The sequence below is a fragment of the Anneissia japonica genome, unplaced genomic scaffold (assembly GCF_011630105.1).
Source record: "Anneissia japonica isolate Jap-2015-1 unplaced genomic scaffold, ASM1163010v1 scaffold522_len1101056_cov227, whole genome shotgun sequence".
NCBI classification, from domain to species: Eukaryota; Metazoa; Echinodermata; class Crinoidea; order Comatulida; family Comatulidae; genus Anneissia; species Anneissia japonica.
The window spans coordinates 134,233-156,444 of NW_022756123.1; the positions used below are offsets into that span (position 1 = coordinate 134,233).

At 32.3% G+C, this 22,212-nt stretch overlaps 2 protein-coding genes and 1 long non-coding RNA gene across 5 annotated transcripts in view; 2 read left to right on the plus strand and 1 right to left on the minus strand.

Annotated features, from left to right (window-relative positions):
• Positions 1–111: 111 nt before the first annotated feature.
• Positions 112–13,427, plus strand: LOC117124035 (beta-secretase 1-like). Of its 3 annotated transcripts, XM_033270155.1 has the most exons (12): positions 112–797; positions 4,734–4,822; positions 5,085–5,301; positions 5,764–5,895; positions 6,381–6,515; positions 8,397–8,501; positions 8,667–8,813; positions 9,422–9,497; positions 10,222–10,314; positions 10,965–11,015; positions 11,436–11,486; positions 12,388–13,427. In XM_033270155.1, exons 1-12 carry the CDS (start codon positions 465–467, stop codon positions 12,645–12,647), a joined length of 1,689 nt encoding a protein of 562 aa, XP_033126046.1. In that variant the 5' UTR covers positions 112–464; the 3' UTR covers positions 12,648–13,427. The 3 variants fall into 3 exon arrangements, with proteins under 3 accessions (XP_033126046.1, XP_033126048.1, XP_033126047.1); XM_033270157.1 differs by lacking the exon at positions 11,436–11,486; XM_033270156.1 differs by lacking the exon at positions 10,965–11,015 and having other exon boundaries at positions 115–797.
• A 693-nt stretch (positions 13,428–14,120) lies between these two features.
• LOC117124034 (uncharacterized WD repeat-containing protein all2124-like) overlaps positions 14,121–22,212 on the minus strand; it is a 16,663-nt gene continuing 8,571 nt past the window's right edge. The window contains exons 11-21 of the mRNA XM_033270154.1: positions 21,913–22,003; positions 21,567–21,708; positions 21,336–21,432; positions 20,752–20,900; positions 19,890–20,015; positions 19,618–19,670; positions 19,375–19,473; positions 19,021–19,204; positions 18,386–18,498; positions 17,764–17,857; positions 14,121–16,917 (exon numbers count right to left, since the gene is read on the minus strand). Coding sequence (XP_033126045.1) covers positions 16,762–16,917; positions 17,764–17,857; positions 18,386–18,498; positions 19,021–19,204; positions 19,375–19,473; positions 19,618–19,670; positions 19,890–20,015; positions 20,752–20,900; positions 21,336–21,432; positions 21,567–21,708; positions 21,913–22,003 — 1,304 coding nt within the window. The 3' untranslated portion in view covers positions 14,121–16,761. The remainder of the gene's footprint in view (positions 16,918–17,763; positions 17,858–18,385; positions 18,499–19,020; positions 19,205–19,374; positions 19,474–19,617; positions 19,671–19,889; positions 20,016–20,751; positions 20,901–21,335; positions 21,433–21,566; positions 21,709–21,912; positions 22,004–22,212) is intronic.
• Positions 16,799–22,212, plus strand: part of LOC117124039 — a 5,931-nt gene continuing 517 nt past the window's right edge. The window contains exons 1-2 of the long non-coding RNA XR_004447919.1: positions 16,799–16,924; positions 21,939–22,017. This is a non-coding gene — a long non-coding RNA (uncharacterized LOC117124039). The remainder of the gene's footprint in view (positions 16,925–21,938; positions 22,018–22,212) is intronic.

The following is a 22,212-nucleotide window of genomic DNA, read 5'->3' on the forward strand; positions in this document are numbered from 1 at the left end:
CGTCGGGCTAATGTTTCGTACGGAAAAAAGTCGCATCCTGGCGCCTCCCCTGACTCTCTCTATTGTTTTGGTGGTGTTACTTTTATAACATATTTGCTGCCCTCACCCTGTTAGCCGTCACCTAAGTACGTATGTTGGTTACGTATACAGTACTTACAACCAGGAAGCTTTTTTATTTTAGAAATTAATATTTAATATGTTACTGAACGCTTCGCGATTACACTGTGCTTAATTATTAACCACAGGAATCCGATATCTGAAACAACATGGTACTCTATTTTTAAAGCTGGTGCTATGTAGGTCTACGATTGTCGCCATCTGTTGATCTTGAGAACGAGTACTTAAATTAAGTCTTAGGCCTAGGCTTTGTCGAAACGCAAAAAGTAGGGGATACATTTTATCAGTGGAAGCCGCTTCTTCCTGTGCGGTGCACCATACTGTGCACGGTGGAGGATAGGCCTACCATGACGAAGTTAAGTTCGACATTTAAAATCATTGACTTAAAATTTAGCATCAAACAATTAGTTGTGCCAATATTTACCATACTGGTTCTACTAAATGGCATTGACTGTTACATCAGCGTCCCATTGAAGACATTCCATGAAAGGGAACAAATCATTAAAACTCGAAGAACTAATGTCAATGATATTCAAGAGATTGACGCAGCCGTCTTTGTTGATGACCAGGTAGCGAAGGATGCGACCGATATCTCGAAACCACTTATAAAAGCTGATGTAGGCGGAAAGCCAGGCCTAGGGTTCTATATAGAATTGGGTCTTGGTACCCCACCTCAAGAGGTAAGCTATTTTCATTGTTTCAGGCGCTGATCCATAGGGGAGCACGGGGAGCGGGCACACCCCACCCCCTTTTTTTCCATTAAATTTCAAAATTCCAATGCATATCAATGTTATGTATTGAAATAATCACAACTTACTTATCTATTCCGAAAGTGTTGAGCTCCGTACTCCCCGTGTGAACAATTTTGGATCCGCCCCTGTGTTTAAATCTATATTCTTTCCTTGGCAACATCATAGCATGTACTGCTAGTTATTTGATACAAAACACATGAGAAATCTACCACTGTTTTCTACCAATCAATTCCTTTGATCTGAATTATAACCATTATGAATTATGTATGAAATAAATAGTAATATTTTATTTATTTAAACATTTTTTTTTTTTTTGTATTTTTCTGTTTCCATAGTTTACTTTTAAATAAATGTATTTTTCAGATAACCTTCCAGATCTCTGGGGGTTTTGCCACTGAACCAATGAAAGATTTATGGGCAGCGCCCCCTGACCCATCCAATTATGCTTCTGTTGGGGACTCGGTGCATACCAACAGTCTCGCATCGTGCGGGACGGTCCAGCATTACAAAGTGATGTTGGAGGAAGCGCGCATTGTGCAGAAACATATGCGTGGTCATAAATTTGCCACACATTTAGCACAAGTCTCCATATAAACTTTCATGCATTATCTTGATTCATTAGAAAGCTTTCGTTATCTCATTCAAGAATCAAGTGACTGTGAAAATTCCTCTTTCCTGACTAGCAACCCAGCCAACCACATGCCAGGCACTAGTAGAATCCAGGTGTGCGCGGTCTTGCGCGTTCATTGTCACAACAAACTGTTGATTATGTGACTGAAACCTTGACCCCCCACCAGGGCTCAACCCCTGGACTCCAGTGGGAACCTGGCAGTCCCCGGCCATCCCAGTAGGGCCATCCCCCTACTGGTGTAGTCACTGACGCATTTCAAATCTGTCAGGTGGGTAACTGTGCCATTGCAACCTCCTATCCAACTCGAGCTCCTCCTCTGGCTAATTCCGGCATTACCACTCTTGTGATTAGCATTATGGAATAACGTTAATTTTTTTATCTTGGAAATAATTCAAGATTTCTATATTCAATGATTATGTTGATACTTGAGTCACAAAATGAATAGTAACCTGAATTACAAAATAAAGCTGAGGTATAAATGTCATTTTTAATGTGATAACTCTAAAGACAGTACATCTTTTCTGTAATACATTATTCAACTAAAACAATAAAAAGACAATGCAATAATTATAGTGCCTATCTTACTGTAAAAATAAATTAGCATGTAATTGCTGGTTTATTTTTCTTGTTATAGTCAGCTACTAGATACTTAATAATTTTGTAGAAGATAAAGTATTTACCATTTCAGCCTTTGAAACATTGAGGCTACAATAATAAACTACTGTAGTACTTTTTTTAAAAGAGTTAAAACTGAAAATTATAATTAGAAAGATTATTACCATTTACTGTATATCAGTTAGCAGACCTATAGCAGGCAGATTTATTAGGTCACTTATAAAGAATTCTAGCCAATCATTGGGTCCTAACACTTAACATTATTTTAAAAGAAAAATGCTAATTTTATCCTGCAAAGTAACTCTTTGATGTTAGTTTAAGCAGCACGAAATCCTTGTATTTTACATTGATTGGTCAGCTTCCTGAACAAAATTCAATGACATGAGTGACAAAACCAACACTTTTCCATATGTGCAGCACTGCAAAACAATAGGATGTGGCCGTGCAAGAAATCAATACTACCTGATTTAATAGCTACCAAATAGCATATGCTATGAATAAGTCAATTTGTTTAGATTCTTTAATATATAAAAAGCATAAGCATAAAGCATTACATGTCTATGGTACAGTCTATTAAATTGATAGAAATATTATCAAAAAAGGACAGTGAAGTTAAAAATAAAAACAGTTTTACCCCAGGTTCAGTTGTTCCTTATTATTTTTACACACTTAAGTCAACACCTACTTGTATCATCAATTTCATCATGTCATCTGATGGACCTGTCAGTGTACAATGATTGTGCTAGAAAGAAACTGTGTCCAGCTCTGGCTAAAAGAAAATAGCCAGCAAGTGTGTGGGACATGTGGACATGATAAGAAGAAGGAGAATATATACATTTATATAAATTTAAGGGATAATGTATATCATTTGATTAGATGTTGATTGCATAATGAATTAAACACTTTGTGTTCCATATCAAGTCAAGTACAGTTCTGTAATATAATTAATTTAAATGTTTCTTATAAAATTAATTTATGTTTATAATCTACCACAGAAAGATAATTTATTTCAACATACTTCACCTGCAAGCATTTGTACAGTATTTTAATTATTTAGTCAAATTGATTTAAGGTTTAATAATCAAAGACCAAGCTTTTTTATCTCTAGTTCCTCTGGCCAGGTAATCGTTAATTAATCAATTGTGTTTGTTAATTTATATCTGACCTTTCAAATTTAAATATGTACATGTTAAATTAATAGTACCATTGTCTAGAGCAATATCTGTATCAGTAATATTAATATTATTTTCTGTGAATATGCTATTTTATTTATTATTGTTATTTTATAATTAATTATTAATTTATAATACTAGTATAAATAAAAAAAATAATGTACCGTGTGTCCACATTGTTACAATACAATGGTTTTCAGGTCAACTGTACAGGTCTAATTAAATGCAAGGGAAATGTTGCCATATGGTGCATCCTACCTTCATGAATTCTATTGAAATTTAAATTCAGATAATGAAATTAATTTCAACCTCACACTCTATCTAAATTTATTTTATTTATGAAAATCATAATCTTTTTAAAGGCATTCTATATTAATTGGCTTTTTGCTGTTGGATGAAGATTTGTAATAAAAAATAAAAATTCAAATAAAAATCAAATATTTTGAATTCATATCATTTTTTTCATCTCGCCTTCAGTTGTAAAAAATTCAGTGGAAGTGAATTTGTTATATTCTAAGCATTATAATTGGATGTATATTTACTGTAAGCTGGGACTTCTGACTCATTGAGTCACAGAGGCTATTGCTTCTTTAGAAGTCCCAGGACCTTTGTGTCTAATAAATAAATGAAATGAAATGAAATAAACAGTACTGTATTATATTGCTTTTGTATTTTATCATTTTATGTTGAATGCATATTGGCTCATGATGGCATCTGCAGAAATTAAAAAAAAATTAGAAATTGGAATGGATTTATATTTAGTTACTGCACTTACTTTCTATATAAACATAGGTTTATACACAGATTTACAGGATAGATCTGTTATTCTAGGACCCAGTCTATGCCTGTTTATAATATCACATCCTTGCTCATTATTACAGTAGTAGCAAAGTAGTATGATTTCCGTATTGGATAATTCGCTGCATACTGGTAGGCCATAAACCTCTAAACATTTGCTGCTTTAATGTGTGCTAAAGTACTGTAGTACATAGTCAAGCTTATTTTGACCAAATTAGACATACTTAGTTGAGGTTTTGAAAGTTAATGATTAATTAATTAATTAATATTATCATCAAAATAGCAGACTCTGAATCATTCTTTTTAATGTGACTGACATCACAATTTTGATATACTGTACCACATTTTCAATTCAATTCAAAAATACATTTATTTTCTTCCATATGTAGTCAAATAACAGAGATCAATAAAACAATGGGGTTATTAAACAAATCAAAAGGAAGAAGGCACTTGCCCGAGAAGTTTCAATTAAAAAAATTCAATTTAAAAAAAAAAAAAAAAAAAAATTCAGCAAGCTGATCTTATATATATTTTTTTTAGTGAGGGTGGAAGCATGCGATTAACAGCACACATCATACAAATTTGATTTAAGAACTAAATTAGAAATATAATAATAATATATTGACAAGTTTGTATTGTTACTTTTAGCTGAGTATACTGGTTGATACTGGTAGCAGTAACTTTGCTGTAGCGGCGGCTGCACATCCATTTGTAACCACATATTATGAACCAGATAAGTAAGTGCACTCACAATTATTAAGGAAAGTGTACGTTGGTAGTTAAGAGACTGCCCTCAAGTGTTTAGGGTTGTACATTCATTCTTAAACAAGTCCAAAATTTTTTTTCCATTTGACACAAGATAACTTCCTCTTTTGTTTAAAATGCAAACATAATTAAAGTTCTCTATAATTGGTGTATTCACTTTATAAATAATTACAACAATTTCTTGATATAAAAACTAAATGATGTTTAACATGGACTCAAATTTTCTTTCTACAGTTCTTCAACATATGAATCAAGTTCAACAGAGGTATATGTACCATACACCCAAGGGGAGTGGCACGGTCGCTTAGGGACTGATATGGTCACAATTCCTAGTGATCCTAATTCTACTGTGCGTGCTCACATCGTTGGTATTTATAGTTCTGAGAAGTTCTTTATCAATGGATCTGAGTGGCAGGGAATACTTGGGATGGCATACAGCTCCATTGCAAGGGTAATGTAACTAAATTAACAAAAGCTTTACTTTTGAAAATATAATTTTTAAGGTCCCAAATTGGAACAAGTCATTTCTGGGAAATCTGTTTGAACTAGTTTCTTATCACTGTATTAACTAATTTTGTTTTAATTTTACTATTTATGGTGATACCAATCAACATTGACTTCCATGAGGCAAATAATAATAAAAGGGTAGTACAGTAGTAAAAACAGATTTAATGAATTTATGCCAGATGGTTATTTTCTGGGAGATACTTGTCCAGTTGCGGAAGTGTGGGCGGCTGTCCCGATTTCTGATAGACTCCCGCAACTTGGCAGGGACCTGGGACCCCTGTATTTTAGAATTATGTGAAAATTAAAGAAGGAATATTTCAATTTTACATTGAGTTTTCTCTTCATCTGTCATTATTATCATCATATCATCATTGTTGCCAATTGATTTTTTTCATTCTTTTCTCAGCCTGGCAGCTGGGTGACAACATATTTTGATTCGCTAGTAGATGGCAATATTGTCAATGATATTTTTTCTATGCAGCTATGTACACCATACTCAATAGGGAACCATTCAAGTATACACTCAACCGGTTCAATGGTATGCATATTAACTATCGTCTTGTATTAATGAGATTAGTGCCGCTTTCACTCATTTCATCCACATAATTTACATGTATTTTATCAATGTTTACATGTATGCATTTAGTTTGTTTGTTTCTCCACACAGAACAAAATAAATAATCAGTAAAAAAGTGCATTTAATATAGCCTTTCAAAATTAAAGTAACAGAATTGTGTGGAAGGCGACCAAAATATATTCAAGAACTTGGTTGCTAAAAAGCAGAAAAACAGTGTACTGTAATTACAATTTTTTTTTTAACCAGGTGAACAGTAACAAAATTGTTTACAAGTATGGCTTAATAACATTTTTAAAATTTGTTTTAAATAAAGTTTTTATACTCTGTGGATAAAACCTGAAAATGGGAAGCTAATGATCTGGAGCAATACTGTGTAACTTTCTTTCGTCTTGATATGTTTGTTTACTTGCTATATTATTTATATTATTTATTCTTTATCTTTATAGACATTTGGGGGAATTGATAAAGATTTGTACCAAGGAGAGATATTTTACACACGAATAAAGCGCAAATGGTATTTTGATGTTACAGTCACAGACATGGGCACAAATAACACGAGTCTAGGACTAGATTGTAAAGAGGTATCATAATAAAATACATGCTGCATTTTGATTTCTTCATCACTTAATTTAACTATATAGGGCCTACTGTCTCTGGTAAAATATGGAAAGCCTAAAAAACTGATTCAAACTATTGAATTACTCATTTTGGGAACAAATATTTCACAAATCCAAGATGATAGATTTTTTGCTGATTTTCAGACACTCGCGTTTGTATGCCTATATATAGTCATGATGTGCCTATATGTGGTCATGATTTGATGTCATCATGGGCATTTAAACAAAAAAAAATCATAAAATTAAGTTGTTATTATTTTGATGAATTTCTGATTGTTGATTTGATTGCACAAAGATTTTTGCTCATATTTTATCATCTTTTCTTTTAATTCTGATCCAGCTTTTGCTTTCAATGTAAAATGCATAGAGGTTTCTAGCATTTTGTGCCAAATAAAAATACATATATTATTATTATTATTATTATTATTATGTCACATGGTTTTGTCAAATAAAATAGGATAGTATGAACAGGGCTCAAGAATATTCTTAAATTGATTTCCCACCAAATTAATATTTAAGCCTGGTTTTCACGAGAGCATTAGTATCCGGATTGGGAGCTAACCGTTAGCACCTGCGTGAGAACGCCCGATCGGTTAGCACTAACCGTTAGCGGCATCCGGAAACACTAACGGTTAGCGAGCGCTATCGGTTAGCAAGTTGAGGGCGTTACTATCATCAACCAATCACACGTACGCGTTTACAATTTCCAGTTTCTTATTGGCCAGTGATTCGATTATCATATTGTTGGTATCTGGAGTCGGATTTTCTCACATGGATGCACGGCAGCTAACGGTTAGCAGGATCTGGATCCTGCTAACCGTTAGCTGCCGTGTGAAAACATAGCCTAAATGCGAAGAAAACAACATTATTTATCAGTCTGTTTTTTTGGCAGTTCTTGTTTAAATTTTCATTTTGAGCTAATGACTTAGTTTCAAAACTGACAGATCAATAATGATTACTTCTGATGCAGTAGGTGTATGTTATGTGTAGGTTGCTACGTTATTTATCTTTTGATTGAAAAGAAGAACAGATTTCCAGCATCTTGAAGGAGGAAATGAGTTTTATTAAAACTGTTAAACATCTGCATTTTATATAATGTGCCACGTGTAAACCACTGTATACGTTCATATGCATAATGTTACTCAAGTAATAGTGTGCCTTTGTCTTTTAATATTCCAGTTGTTTATTTTATGGATAAATTATTTGTGTTTCAATACACTTATGACCAAATTAATTCAATATTTTAATTGATTAGCACCTGCTTTGTAATTTTTGCAGTCTTCGATTGAAAATATGAATGAAAAAAATGATGTGTAAATAGTATAATTCCTATATTCCACAGTATTTCATACTTCTGCTATTCTTTTGTTTTTGTTTTTGTATATCTTAAGGATAGGCCTGATGGAAGCAGCATCCAAAATATGAAAAGCAGCCTTTAATGTCACAAAATTAAAAAAGAATTATTCATGGTATTATACAACAGTTTGCCCTCCAATTGGTAATTCGGTATCTGACAATTTGGGGTGGTCTCAGTCTCTACTTAGTGTTAGTTGAAGATTGTTATTTGGTTCTTTCAAAAGTAGTCCTAAAAATGGGTTTCGGAATTAGAGGGGTTTCGATTTGGAGGGTGCACTGTAGTGGTATTAATCAAGTAATTATTTCTTTAGTAAAGTCTATAAATCTAATGAGTGAACTTGTTTTTATCACGTTTGATTGGAGGTTGATGACGTTTCTGATCAGTTTAAATATCTATAGCAATTTGTTTTTTTCATATATTTTTTATATACTGAAACAACCCATAAGACATGACTTTATATTAATTAAGCAAATGTTTTTTTTTTCCAGTATAATTTTGACAAGTCTATAGTTGATAGTGGAACAACAAACTTGCGTCTTCCTTATAAGGTTTTTAAGACATTAATAGCAGCTATATCCAGGCAGATCATTGATGTGAGTGGCTAAAATATTTTATTAATTATTTAATTGTATCAATTATTTTGATAATTTTTAATATCATAATTAATAGATGTAGTGGACTTGTGATGAGCTTCATTATTACCTATTATTATACAAAGGAGATACATTGGTAACTTTTTTTTATAATGTATTTGATAGGTTGAAGTACCAGACACATTCTGGCAGGGAACTGAAGTAATGTGTTGGGAAATTGGAACGACACCATTTTATCATTTCCCAACCGTTTACCTTGATTTAGAAGGGCCAGAAGATGACACATCATTTAGGCTTACAATCCCACCAGAGGTAAGGTCATTGTATGTATTGTAATACAATTGTATTGTAATCATCATACCTTATTTTAAATTTCAATGTGTTTTTTTTTTCTACAAATTTCATTACATTATGTATGTGTAGTCAGATTATGGAACTTTATTTACATATGGATAGAGTACACAATGAGGCAGATGTCACAACATATGACATCCCTTTGTTACTAAGCAACACTACCCAAGTGATCGATATGGCTGGATAATCTATTCAAATAATCTTTATTGCCATCAAAAAGAAAGATTCAATATTACAATATTTGTTAAAGAATAAACAACCAAAAATGAACATCAAAAATAACAAAAACATTTGGTCTTTCAAGAAATATTCAAAGAGCGCACAAATGAATTGTACAAGATAAAGCAGCAACAGTAGGCCTATCCATAGCAGCTTGATTATAAAAGTTACAGTAATGTGCAATAAGTTATGGAAACTGTAGCTTGGCTATAGAGGCACTCAGCTGTATTAAACGCTTGGTGAAAGTTGCTTAGAAAAGGAGGTATCACAACAAAGTGATATAGTGCTCTGTATGCCTAATACTGTATATATTTCATTAATATATATTTCTTAATATTTGAAACTAGCAATACATACGATGGGTGAATGGTAACGAGCCTGGTAAAGATTGCTACAAAACAGGATTTGCATCATCTACAACTGGTAAGACTTTACATCTAGATTGTAAAGCATGTATTAATCCTGATCCGGATTCAAGAGGTGGTCTAAACCCTTTATCTGTGAAAGTACCTCCCTAGACCTCTCTATTTCAAATTCCTGGATCTGCAGCTGTAATCATTTCTAATTTTTTCTTGTAAGCATTATGAATAGTTGATTGAATGACTTCCTGTCAGGTCCATGTGACATGCCTGTGATGGCCTGGATTGGATTGGATGGCCTGGCCTGGATTAGATTTCCTTGGAATGAAACACCAGGAAAGACCTACAGTAGTCCAACAACTTCTATCCAGTGGGGTCCATTTGGTGGTCAGTTAAGTAGTTACAGGGGGAAACAATCCCCTTCTCTTTCCGAAGAGTGTACTGCATAATAGATAGTGATATTTTGTTATACAAAATCCTTGATCTATGGTGAAAGTCAACTCAAATTCTAATGCCTGTCTGTGATTATAGCAGTACGTACTCTCAGTTACATTGGCACATAACATATGGATGCCTTCACCATTATGATAACAAAAAATAATTTCCTGGGTGTGGGGTTGATAAATATGTGCAGTACTAGACATATATATCAATAAACTTTCCATTAAGATCATCAAAACATACTAATATTTTAGCAACAGGCAATCTTCTTTCAAACCTACTGTTAGAAAAATTATAGAACCACAAATTAATTCCCTAATATTTGCTGCCATGTTTTGTGTACGTAGGTACGGTAATAGGTGCTGTTGTGATGGAGGGTTACTATGTTGTGTTTGACCGGGAGAACAATAGAGTGGGCTTCGCCATCTCCAACTGTGCAGGTAATTCAGCAGTTGCTGTAAAGCCTTGTTTCCATAAAATCGCTACACTGTCGCTACAGTGTTTTCAGTGCTATCGTTGTACCGCGTAGCATTCCCCGATGCTATCGGGAAGGCTCCCCGGTTCGACCACCCAATCAGCATCACCGAAAGCTGTCAGCGATAGCGTGTAGCGATTGTATGGAAACCAAGCTTTATCTGTATTGTTAATCTATAATATTTCATTGAAAACAATTGCTATGATTATGACATAATTATATTATTCTATATTGTGTACACTTTAATGAATGTTATGCTTTCAGTACTCTACAATTCTTGCTTAAATTTTTTGCTGAGTCCTATTGGGCTTATCAAACTTCTGGTGGTAATTTTTTATTAAATTTTTGGTTTATTCTTTCATTATTACTATTTTCTGTTTCATTTGATTATTTGTACTTTATTTCCATTTTTGTATTAGTTAAATTGAATAATGCCACCTTAATTAAGTAAGCACCATAATATGGCATCTATTTACAGTATTGTCTACATAGACAAACATGTATCGTTGTGTGAAACACTCAACTGATATTGGATATATAATCAATAGATAGCTATTGACTTTAATGCTTTATGATTATCAATGGTTGCTTTCTTCACATACACCATTGTTACAGCTGAGAGATTACATAAGTCCCAATTTCACCCTGATGATAATTCTGATGAGAGTAAGTTTAATAATTTTGAATATTCATTGGGGAAAAAATAATTTGATTGATTATGCATGAAAATTAATATGGGTATTAATTCCACTAATATTATTTTAAATATGTAAACAAAAAATTTTTAAAAAGGAATATTCATACATATGATTATTTTCAAAGTCCATATTCCAACAATGTTAAAAGAAATATGGCTACCACTTCCTGGCCCATATAACTTACTATGGATAGATACAATAAAATCTACTGTAAGCAATAAACTGTGAGTGCAAACTGTTCGTCATACAGATACAATATAGCCGAATGTAAAGTAAACAATATGGACAACTGTAAAGTATACAATATGGCAGACTATGTGTAACATTGGTAACAATATGGTATTATTTTATAATTGCATGCATTTTATCATATTCGTCTTTTATACAGTGGTGGAAGGAAATGAAACCCTGGTGAAAATCAGTGGTCCAAGGGTAAAAGGTGATTCTTTTTTAAAGTTTTTTAGATCTTCACTAATTTAATTATTATCATTCCATTTCCAAGTTCTTTTTCAATTGCTTAAGGAAATTTGGTGTCCATATTGGTGTCTAAAAAACACACAGGGCCATCAGAACCATGCAGGACATATCTTCCCTTTCCCTATGAGAAAGGTTCTTTTCTATTCTCATGAAAATAAACAAATGCATGAATTACCCTCAATTAATCCTGCCTTTCCTTGACACTCCCTTTATTGCCTTAGTCACCCCTAATTCGATTGTTATTCATAAGTTAACATCTAATATATATATATATATATATATATATAAAACGAACAAAGTAGACAAACTTAGAAAAATTCCATATGCATTTATTTATTACGTTTTTGCTCCCAACCGGTTGAGCCCTCTCACCTTTGATGACTTAAAAAAAGATCACCTATATATATTATATATATATATATATATAGTTTTATCTTCATTTTAGTCTATTCCTAAACTTTACCCCAGTTATGATTGTGTGACTAGGTACAACAATTGGGTTAACCGTCAATATAAGATTCTATACAAATACTGGAATTGTACATCTGTAATTGAAGAGGAACTAAAATCTTAATAATTAATTCAAATATAAAATGTTTGTTTTTCAGTACAGCAGTATACATTTTAGATCAATAGTGTAGTGTAGTGTTTAGTATGCAGTACAATTATATATGCATTATTACATCTTAAATATCCAGAATTATTTTTACAAGTTTCTGAATTTAGTTTTTTAATTTAGCATTGTGTTTATAATCTCAGCTATAAAATACTATCAACTTATTTTTTTAAAAGAATTTGTATTGCATATTTATAAGATTGTGAATGTTTAAATTGAAACCACTTTTGTTTGACTCGTTTTATAGCTAATAGTGTGGAGTGCATCTATGACCAGTCACACTCGGACACGGTGCTTGTTATAGTTTCATACGTGATGGCCGGTCTTTGCGTTGTTAGTATACTGCCCGTGGTGATATTGTATGGTTACCACAGCTTAAAGACTAAACTGTTAAAGCGACGCAGACATTCAATGTCATCCACAGACGGAGAACCACTTCATCAGCCTGTAGATGAAAGCTCTGCTTATAGGGATGCAGAATATGCTGATTCCCAAAGTCAGGAATGACGAATTACATTCAGGGCATTGTTATGTGCTTGGAAGTGGGAGGAGAGTTGTGTGCGGGTGTGTGTTGGAATGTGTGTGTGTGTGTGTGTTGAGCTGGGAGGATTAGTATTTTAATGCATGATCCATTTGTGATTATTAATTCTTATTGAGAGAGAAAGGATTTTTAGTGTGAACTATAACATTGACCTAACATAATTCCTATGCCATGGTGCATATATTTTTTATGCATAAAAAAAACTTATAAATAATATTTATATATTCTGTATTCACTGTTTATACTTGTGAATATAGATGGATATTAAAACATAATATTTGTCTATATAGCAAACAATTTTAATATGTCTTAATTGTCTTTCTAACATCTTTGATGTAGTTCTTAGAAAATATTTATTATTTGAGCCTTTAACTTAAATGCTGTAAACTATTTTTAACAAATAAAAAAAAATGTATTTGAAATTATGTTATTGGAGTTAGTAATTAAGGCTTCTTGGTTATACACTGGGAAGAATGGTAAGCAAGCACCTTGTAGTGTAATTCCTAAAGAAAATGAGTGATGCAAAACATGCACTCTCAGTGTGGTGGTCACAAACTGACCAATCAAACAGGGCTAAGATTATGTACATGTCCCTTTTACACTGTCATGTACGGGACCTTAGCAACAATATTGATGGGGCAGTGCATGTGGAGCAGTCTTCCTGTGTATGTTGGAAGTGCTTTAATTTCCTCAAATAAATTCTGATGTAACATTGCCAAATAATAAAACCTGAATTCACAATAAAAGTACTATTCAGAAACTACATTTAATTCACTGTTTTTATAGATATTAGTAAAAAACAAAGGCCTTACTATTATGAGCTATTGAAGTAAAAATAACATACTGTACTAACAATATCAGTATTATATAAACAGTGGCATATCTAGGCGTCTTGAGGGGTAGTAAAAAGGAAAAAGGGGGAGGAGAAGCTAGCTCACTAAATAAGGTGATTTTTAACTATTTGTTTTGCTTAATAAAAGTACTATTCAGAAACTACATTTAATTCACTGTTTTTATAGATATTAGTAAAAAACAAAGGCCTTACTATTATGAGCTATTGAAGTAAAAATAACATACTGTACTAACAATATCAGTATTATATAAACAGTCTAATTTTTTGATATATCCATGTTTAAATTTGATTTAATGTTGATGTGATCAATTTAGTTTACATTTCTTTTTACTCGTTTTTACCTGTAATCGTGTAATTTCGCTTTTTAATGTACTGTTTTAATTACCCCAACCAGGGCAATGTAAATAATGTGCAATTTAGATTCGTCTACAATACATTATACTGCCTTCTGTTCCCCCGTTATTTATTTATTCACTTACTCATTTTTTATGGTAATTTTGTTGTTTTAATGACATAATTGTAATTTTAACTTTTTTTGCCTGAATTTTGTATATTGAATATTGAATAAAAATCCATGAATGAATGAATTCAGACATTTCTAGTAATAGAGGGGGGGGGGGGGGTCATGTGCCACCCACACATCACCCAGATACGCCACTGGATAAAAACATTCAGGTCGATTTTGACAACTCAGTAACTTGAAATTTTAAACAAAATAAACGCATCGTACACCTGTACTGTTATTAGTATTATGATATTAATATCAGTCGATACTAACAATTTATAGTAGTACAGTATATTTTAGATAAACATAGGATAATTAGACTAATCAATAAAAATATTTGTGCATTTTTTAGATTTCTTTTTATTTTTTATGTATTAAGTGTTTTTCCTGTTTTTATTTTATCAAATCATTCACTCATTTTGTTGTCTGTTCCTTGTTAATCTCTGATTTACATGAATAGAATGAAAAAAATATAAGGTTTATGGAGTTGGTATGTGACACGGTGTTTAACATTTATTCCATGATATAGTACATATAAACTGAAACTGAAATAGCTTTATATAATTTTTTTGAAATGTGTGAAGTTGCAGTATATTAAAGTTACAAATGGGAATTGTTGTGTAATTTGTATTGTAATTTGTGATCCATCAGTATCTAGACCGTGATAATTTCTTGACTGAGATAAGTTCAAAGTGTTGTGCACTCTTCGCTCTCAGTTGCCGTGTGGAGAGTTAACATTTTAATTTTTAAGAATATCGTGATGAACATACAAAATTTTATTGGACCTAAGGTCAACTTTTCGTTGAAGGGCTATTTTTGATGACATCACATGTTCCTACTCAAGCACTGGTATGATTATATATTTATTTGTTTATATTGTATTTACAGTGCTGTGCTTCTTCTTAGCATGTCTACACACATGCTAGATACTGTGTTTGAGTCAAAGGTACTTTTGTGTAGCACACACTGCTTACCAAATGATCTTGCTGGTTGCACTGAACAAAGTTGAAAGTCAAGACCTAATTGATTCAAAGCATTAACAATTTTATTATAATAATCATTTTAAAATAACAAATATATAATCAAGCATATACAATATATTATATGTGTAAAAATATAAAAATTAATGTTTTCAATATACGTTACAGTGTATATATATATATATATATATATATATATATATTGGTATTATGTATCACATCACTTGCAGCATACAAACTTGTTTGATAGTATATAGGTTGGCAGTTGTTTACATACAAACATATGATAAATGTATCATACAGATAAAATTCAACATCAGTTGAATCATTTACAATATACAATATTTAAAAAGCAAAACATGTTGTGGATGAAACATGCACACAAATATCTCAACACCCACAGGAACAAAATAGTACGTCATGTATTGTACTATGTATGTTATTTATAAATATAGCTAAGCGGTTCCACAGCTTTCAAAACAGCTTTTAAAACAAATGAATACAAGAATGGATTAGTAAATGAATGAATGATTCAATGAATAAATACATGGATGAAAAAATGAATGAACAATTAATGAATGAATACATGAGTAAATGAATGAATATATGAATGAACAATACGGAACTTACCAAAAATGTTTCAAAACATGAATAAAACATGAAGCTTAAAGAGTTGTTAGGACAACCGTATAAAATAATATACATTTTTTTTTAATGTAAATTTTGATAAAATGAATGAAAGACACCAGTTGAAATAAATAAGTTGCTAGTATGTCATTAGGTTTTTTTCAAGGCATTAATATTAAATACCAATAAAGTATTCCTTTATCATCATATAAACACTACATACTTTTAAAATGCATCCATAGAATTCAAATATTATTATAACCTTAATAATTACAGTATACTTATATTGTTATAAATACAATTATAATTTATTCTGTACCAACTGAAGCATCATGCTGAAATCAATAAAATCAATGGTAAAGCTGGTGGTTTACAAGTAAGATACTAGCAACAATACTAAGCAGTGGACTGACAGGTGTTTCATATGCAAGCATTATAGCTTTGTGCTATGCTTTGTATTCACCATTTTTTATACCTCAGTTAATAAAAAAATTAACAAAGAACACAAGAAAAAAATAAATAAGAATAATGTTTTTGGTAAGTACTTTAATAAATATAGACACCGTCCATATGATTTGGAAATAAAATGCTAATAAATATATATTACATAGTATTATAATATATTGGTTTATGAAAGCTATAGCATTAAAATACTTTGGTAAGACTGGAAAGCACACAGCAAACAATAAATATGGAATGTATAAAAATTGAACAATATGAGTTATCAATAAGAGTTGTTCTTGTGAGTTGCCATCACAGAAATTCAAAAATCAATTCACTTGGATAACCATATTGATTAATAAACTCATCAGCTGCTATCATTAAGTATTTGGCCACACCCACAACACAGATAAAGCAATCAACTTCCATCCATCAACTAGCCAACCACACCCACAACATGGATAAATCAATCAGCTTTAATCCTTAAGTAGCTGACCACATTCACAACATGGATAAACCAATCAGCTTAAATTCCTAAGACACTGACCACACCCACATCATGGGTAAACCAATCAGATTAAATTCCTAAGAAGCTGATCATGCCCACAACATGGGTAAACCAATCAGCTTCCGTCATCAAGTTGTTGACTACACCCACAACACATTCACAACTATTAACATGGTGTGTACATGTCATCAACAGAATGGTTAGGATTATTTACTGTATAACATGAAGTACCATCTCGTTTTTCATCCAATTTTTGAACACGCTTCTTCTGTTTGTATGCGTTCCATATTCGAATTGTTTTATCCCAGGAGGCTGACACGTACTACATGGTGAGAAATTGATTGATTCGATATATTTTAATGCTTTTATACATATATCCCATATTTGATGGGCATTAGTTAATATATGTATATGGTTTATTGATATTGGGCCTTTTTCCTGTTAGAGCAACCCTCTCAAAAGATTGTTGAACTGTTTAATGTAATGTGGTTCGACTTATATAGTGCTCTATCTCAAAGTGTTCAAGGTGTGGACTAGCTAGCACAATAACTTTCTTCTCCCCTAAGGGTCTCTTCGTGTCTAAACTACCTGGTAAGCCGGTACCAGCTATCAATAAATGAGGCATGTCGTGGCGAAATGGTTAAGTTGTCGCACAGGCCTGTATGGAGTAAATGAGCTACGAAATATGGGAGCTCAAAAAATTGCCTAAAAATCCAAATTTGTTTTTCACTATAAATCAACAGATTAATGTCTTATTAATCATGTACAAAAGTTTTAGTTTTGAAAGTGGTCAAGAAATTGTTTAATTAATGTTATTTTGATAGTTCGTTCTATTAAACAGTGTATGCACAAATAACTTTGAAAGGCAATTACTCAAAATCATGTTTATCTTGATTCTAAGAGTACTGTACTTTCACTTTCCAATAACTTGTACTTGAAATGTCCAATTTGAATGAATGATCCCTCATTTTTAAAATCACATACTCGGTATCTGAAAATACCAATAACTTGAATTTCAATTTTTGCTACAACTTAGTCATTTTGCCATAACATACCTCAAATTTTATAGAGCAAACACTTGTGGTTACATATACAGTATTTCTGATGTGTGAATTTGTAGTAAATGTGTAAAAAAACTACAGTGAAAGGTTTCTGCAGATTGACTTACCTGATTTCTGTCAGGGATATGTATGATACTTCTGACTAAGTCACTGTGTCCGATGTTAGTCTGCATTAGTTTAAAGGTTTCAGAGTCATACACTCTATAAAAATAAGGATGAAATTAAACTAAGATTGAACATTAGTATCTTTTAGAATGGGATACAATTGTAGATTTAAAATAATGATCTCTTCAAATCTTTGATATAATAATAGGTAAAAATACATAATAATAATATAAGATAAATAATACAAATGTAGTGCTCTAAACTAATGTAAATAAAAGACTCTTCACAAGCTTTCACCAGCAGTAGATGTAGGCTTCATTAGGTGAGTGATAATATGAATAATAATGATAATTAATAATAATAATAATAATAATAATAATAATAATAATAATGATAAAAATAGTAATAGTAATAATAGTAATAGTAATAATAGTAATAGTAATAATAATAATAATAATAATAATAATAATAATAATAATAATAATAATAATAATAATAATAATAATAATAATAATAATAATAATAATGATAATAATAATAATAATGATAATAATAATAATAATAATAATAATGATAATAATAATAATAATGATAATAATAATAATAATAATGTTGAACACTAACTTGATTGTGTTCTGTATTCCAGCCACTACACTGCCATTTTTCAAGTCAATACACAGCGATGTTACTGGTCCGTGAGTGGCTAGAATCTGGTCACATGACATCCCATCTTCACTCTAATACACATGGAATATAATAAAAGCAAATTTCATATAATTATTATTTATTATCATTGATTACAATACCTATTAGTGCTCATATGTAAAATGTAATTGATGAGGCTCCCTTCAACCATGTGGTAGTGAGGTTTGAGTCTGATGTTGGTCATATTGCTTGTGTCCCTGAAGATCATCAAATAATCCTTTCTAATCTGAGTAATCCTTAGGAAGCTCAGTTTCCATAGGATTGCTAAACAGTCGCTACAGCGTTTTCACTGCAATCCTTGCACTGTGTGGCTGTCCCCGATGCAATCGAGAACGCTCCCTGATTCAAATGACCAATCAGCGTCAGCAAAGGAGTTGGCAACAGCATATAGCGATTTTTTTAAAAACTAAGCTTGACCGAGACTTATCTAATCTGCCTAAAAATTAGGGTTGTGACTTTCTAATCTGCCAAATCCTCTAGTACTGAGAGTTGCCTAATAATGTAGCACTGATAATTTCAATATCCTTTTTGCCTAACCCAAATGTAATCCTCACCCAAATCCTAATGGTGCCATCTTCGGAGCCTGTGATCCATTTATCTGTGACAGTATTCCACCTGACCTGAGTGATCTCAGCGTCATGACCTTGCAGGGTATTGCATAACGTCATTTCACTGCCGTCATCACTGAACTTACGGATGTACACCATCTTATCACTGGATGCATACGCAAACTCATTCCTTTGGGAGAAAAATGGGGAAGGAGTTAATTAAAAAAGTGTGGTATAAAAATGTGTGAAGTAAAAGTATGTTTGAGAAAAACATGATTCTAATCCAAGATACCCCCTGATCACCATTTGGTTCCTTTAAAATATGAATAAGAGGACAAATATTAGTTGATGTAAATGTACCTTTTCTGACAGTATGTCATATCAATGACAATACCATCACAGGCTAACTCCTCATCATTTGCATTGTTTGGTGATGTATTGCGGAAGGTATCATGAAGGCTGGAAGAACAAAAAATAAATTATTATTCCTAAATGTAAATTGACATAAAAATATTTTTATTACTATAAATATTATGATTACAATAAATATAATTATTATTTTATTAAAGTTTATTTCAGTTCCAAAAATAAAATCTAGAGTACCTTCCACTTTCTAAGTCCCAGATACAAATGCGTCGATCCCAACCAGATGACAGCTGTGAAGAAAAAATGAAATATACTAGAAATACAAGAAAAAACTAAATAGAAAAGTACACAATATACTATAATATGTGACATTCTGACAGGTAATTTTTAATGATATTAGATGATATTATGTGGTAGGCAAGGCTACCAAAATTTGAGGTGGGAGAACTACACAGTGGGGTAATCTCATCATCATCATAATTATTATTAAATATTATTGATTATCTTACCAGGTATGTGCTGTGATATCCACTGTCCCTGCCAACCAGCACCATGCTAGTGATACAGTTGCTGTGTCCTGTTAACACATTCTTGCACATGAAACCTGCCACACGATTGGTAACTGAGTCTTGTTCCTACATTAAGAAGTACAAATCCAAATGTTTATGATCATACATACATTGTATACAAATTTCAGAAAGGCCTTACCCCTGACTACCTCTCATATCATCTAAATCAAGTTCATTGAGTAAAGCCTGGTTTCCATAAAAATCACTACACGCTGTCACCGACTCTTTTGGTGACGCTGAATGGTCAGCTGAATCAAAGAGCGTTTGCAATTTTTAAAATTTTTTTTATAGAACCATAATTTACATAGCCCCTTTCACAATCCGCAGATTTTAAAAAAGATTATACAAGGTGCTGGCATCATTATTTTCCTGGTCACTGGATACTGAATTGGCAGATCCGTACATTGTGCAACTTTCTCTGCTGCCTGGAGAGTATCCCTGGTCACTGCTGCTTGAACGCACACGACCCATACATTCAATGACATACAGTACCATCCTACCAGGTACCCATTCATACTCCTGGGTGGAGAGAAGCAAACGCAAGTATAGTGCCTTGCCCAAGGACACAAGCAATGCGACGAGCGTTGGTCTTGAACTCCCCATCTCATAACCAGAAGTCCAGCACCTTACCCGCTGCACCACACATTCCTACGTCGCCACACACGATTGCGTCGGGGAATGTTACGTAGTACATCGATGGCACTTTACACTGTAGCGACAGTGTAGCAATTTTAAGGCAACCAAGCTTTACCACCTGATCCCTATCCTACTCAATTTTACTTCTACAAATACAATACAATACCTGAACTTCCTGATTATCGCAACTATTGTTCATCAGGAGTTCCGAGTCATCGTTCAGTAATATTGCATACTTCTTGACAAGGTGATCAAACCCAGCTGGCTTCATACCCTTCAGAGCATCGACCGCAGCATCATCAAAACCCCAGCAATCTGAATAACAATGAATGTACTTAAACAATGTAAGCATGTTCTTAAAAAAAATATGAAATTAATTTACTTTAAAAATGGTATGTTTGCTTTTTGGAAAGTCAATATGCTTTGTATTAGATTTATGAAACTGTATCCTTTGATGAATGTAAACATACATGAGATCTCCCTCTTGTGATTGGTTAGAATGTAGTGTATTGTCTGTGTACAGTATTATTTAAAATTATATCAATTGTATTGTATTGTATTGTATAGTTTAGTTTTATTATTATTCTGCATTTCAGTATTCTCATTTAGGAACCACAATGGGAATAAGTTGCTTTTTGTATTTTTCTGTTTTTATCCTTGAATGTTTTTACTTGATAACTTTTAGAATAAATAAATAAAACAAAATATTTATAGATAATACTCCTAACAAATAAACTGTGTTAAACTCACATATATTGCAATCTTCTGAAGCTATCAACAGTAGATCTAAGTACTCAACAAACAAGGCCTGTAGCAGGGCTGACAGGTGTTTATCCACAACCTTATTCTATCGATGAAATCAAGAAAACATTGAGTCAATTTTGACATTTTTGGACATGAAGATAGTTACAGATTCCTGTTAAATTTGCAATACTATTAGAGATATTGAAAATAAGTTGGAAATCGTAGAACAAGACCTACTTGGTTGAGCTCTCTGTCATTGGGGGCGTACTGATTTGGTCGATTGACTGATCGTACTGTTTGTTTGGCTGCTGCTTGTCGTTTGATGTTCTTAATCTGTGCTAGTTTACTGTAGGCCTCTGACACAGGGAATATCTCTTTGCTGTTAGATAAAAATATGATAAGATTAATTATAATGATATTTAGAATAATTGATAAGAATGACGATATGCAAAAGGATGGCAATGGTATGTGAAGCCATGAGTGACTGGACAGTTCAATTTTCTTCATAAGGTTGTTCATTTTTAATAGAAAATTCTAATAGTCAGTTTATCCAGGTAAATCATGAAATAAAGACAATCCTTACCTATACATAAAATGGTTTGATTGCAGTCTTTCCCACTTCTGTAAATCGCCATCATTACCACCGCTGAAGATTAGGATTGGTACTTTCTTGGCTGTAAGTATACAAGTACGTCAACAAAATTTCATAGTAACCATTTTCATCTACGACTATATTAAAGTATATTACAATACATCACATGAAACTCCACATCTATTCAGCTCTACTAATCCTTTTTACTCTGTACTACTCACTTTTATCTAATTTTCTATTACATATATCATTCCGTCATCTCACCTATATCCAGTGGCGTATCTAGAAGTC

Excerpts from the sequence above, each read along its gene's own strand:
- LOC117124035 (XM_033270155.1), top strand. The coding sequence starts at position 465 with ATGACGAAGTTAAGTTCGACATTTAAAATCATTGACTTAAAATTTAGC. Across the intron at positions 5,302-5,763 it reads CATACAGCTCCATTGCAAGG|CCTGGCAGCTGGGTGACAAC; the intron begins GTAATGTAACTA and ends TTCTTTTCTCAG. Across the intron at positions 6,516-8,396 it reads TAGGACTAGATTGTAAAGAG|TATAATTTTGACAAGTCTAT; the intron begins GTATCATAATAA and ends TTTTTTTTCCAG.